The following is a 221-nucleotide window of genomic DNA, read 5'->3' as shown; positions in this document are numbered from 1 at the left end:
GGGGATCTGACTCCTGTTTCTCTCCACAGGACGTCACCCTCTCATTAAGACTTCGGCTGCTACCTACCCCCACAGACCCCAGCCCAATTGCAGCAACCAGTTTATGGAGCGATGCCCCAAGCTATATGCAGGTAGAATCCAGCTCCAAACACACAGGGCTCTAACCCCAGAGCCAAAGGGCTGGTGGTAGCATTAGGGCTTCTATCTTCCTGGCTGGAGTC

The 221-nt window shown here is 54.8% G+C and overlaps 1 protein-coding gene across 1 annotated transcript in view; it reads left to right on the top strand.

Annotated features, from left to right (window-relative positions):
* Positions 1-221, top strand: part of CA14 (carbonic anhydrase 14) — a 12,522-nt gene that overhangs the window by 12,044 nt on the left and 257 nt on the right. Inside the window, exon 7 of the mRNA XM_026656242.1 lies at positions 30-131. Within this exon, the coding sequence (XP_026512027.1) occupies positions 30-131 (102 nt within the window). The remainder of the gene's footprint in view (positions 1-29; positions 132-221) is intronic.

This window comes from Terrapene carolina, unplaced genomic scaffold, assembly GCF_002925995.2.
Source record: "Terrapene carolina triunguis isolate 2854851 unplaced genomic scaffold, T_m_triunguis-2.0 Scaffold227, whole genome shotgun sequence".
NCBI classification, from domain to species: domain Eukaryota; kingdom Metazoa; phylum Chordata; order Testudines; family Emydidae; genus Terrapene; species Terrapene triunguis.
This window is presented reverse-complemented; position numbering and strand designations above follow the sequence as displayed.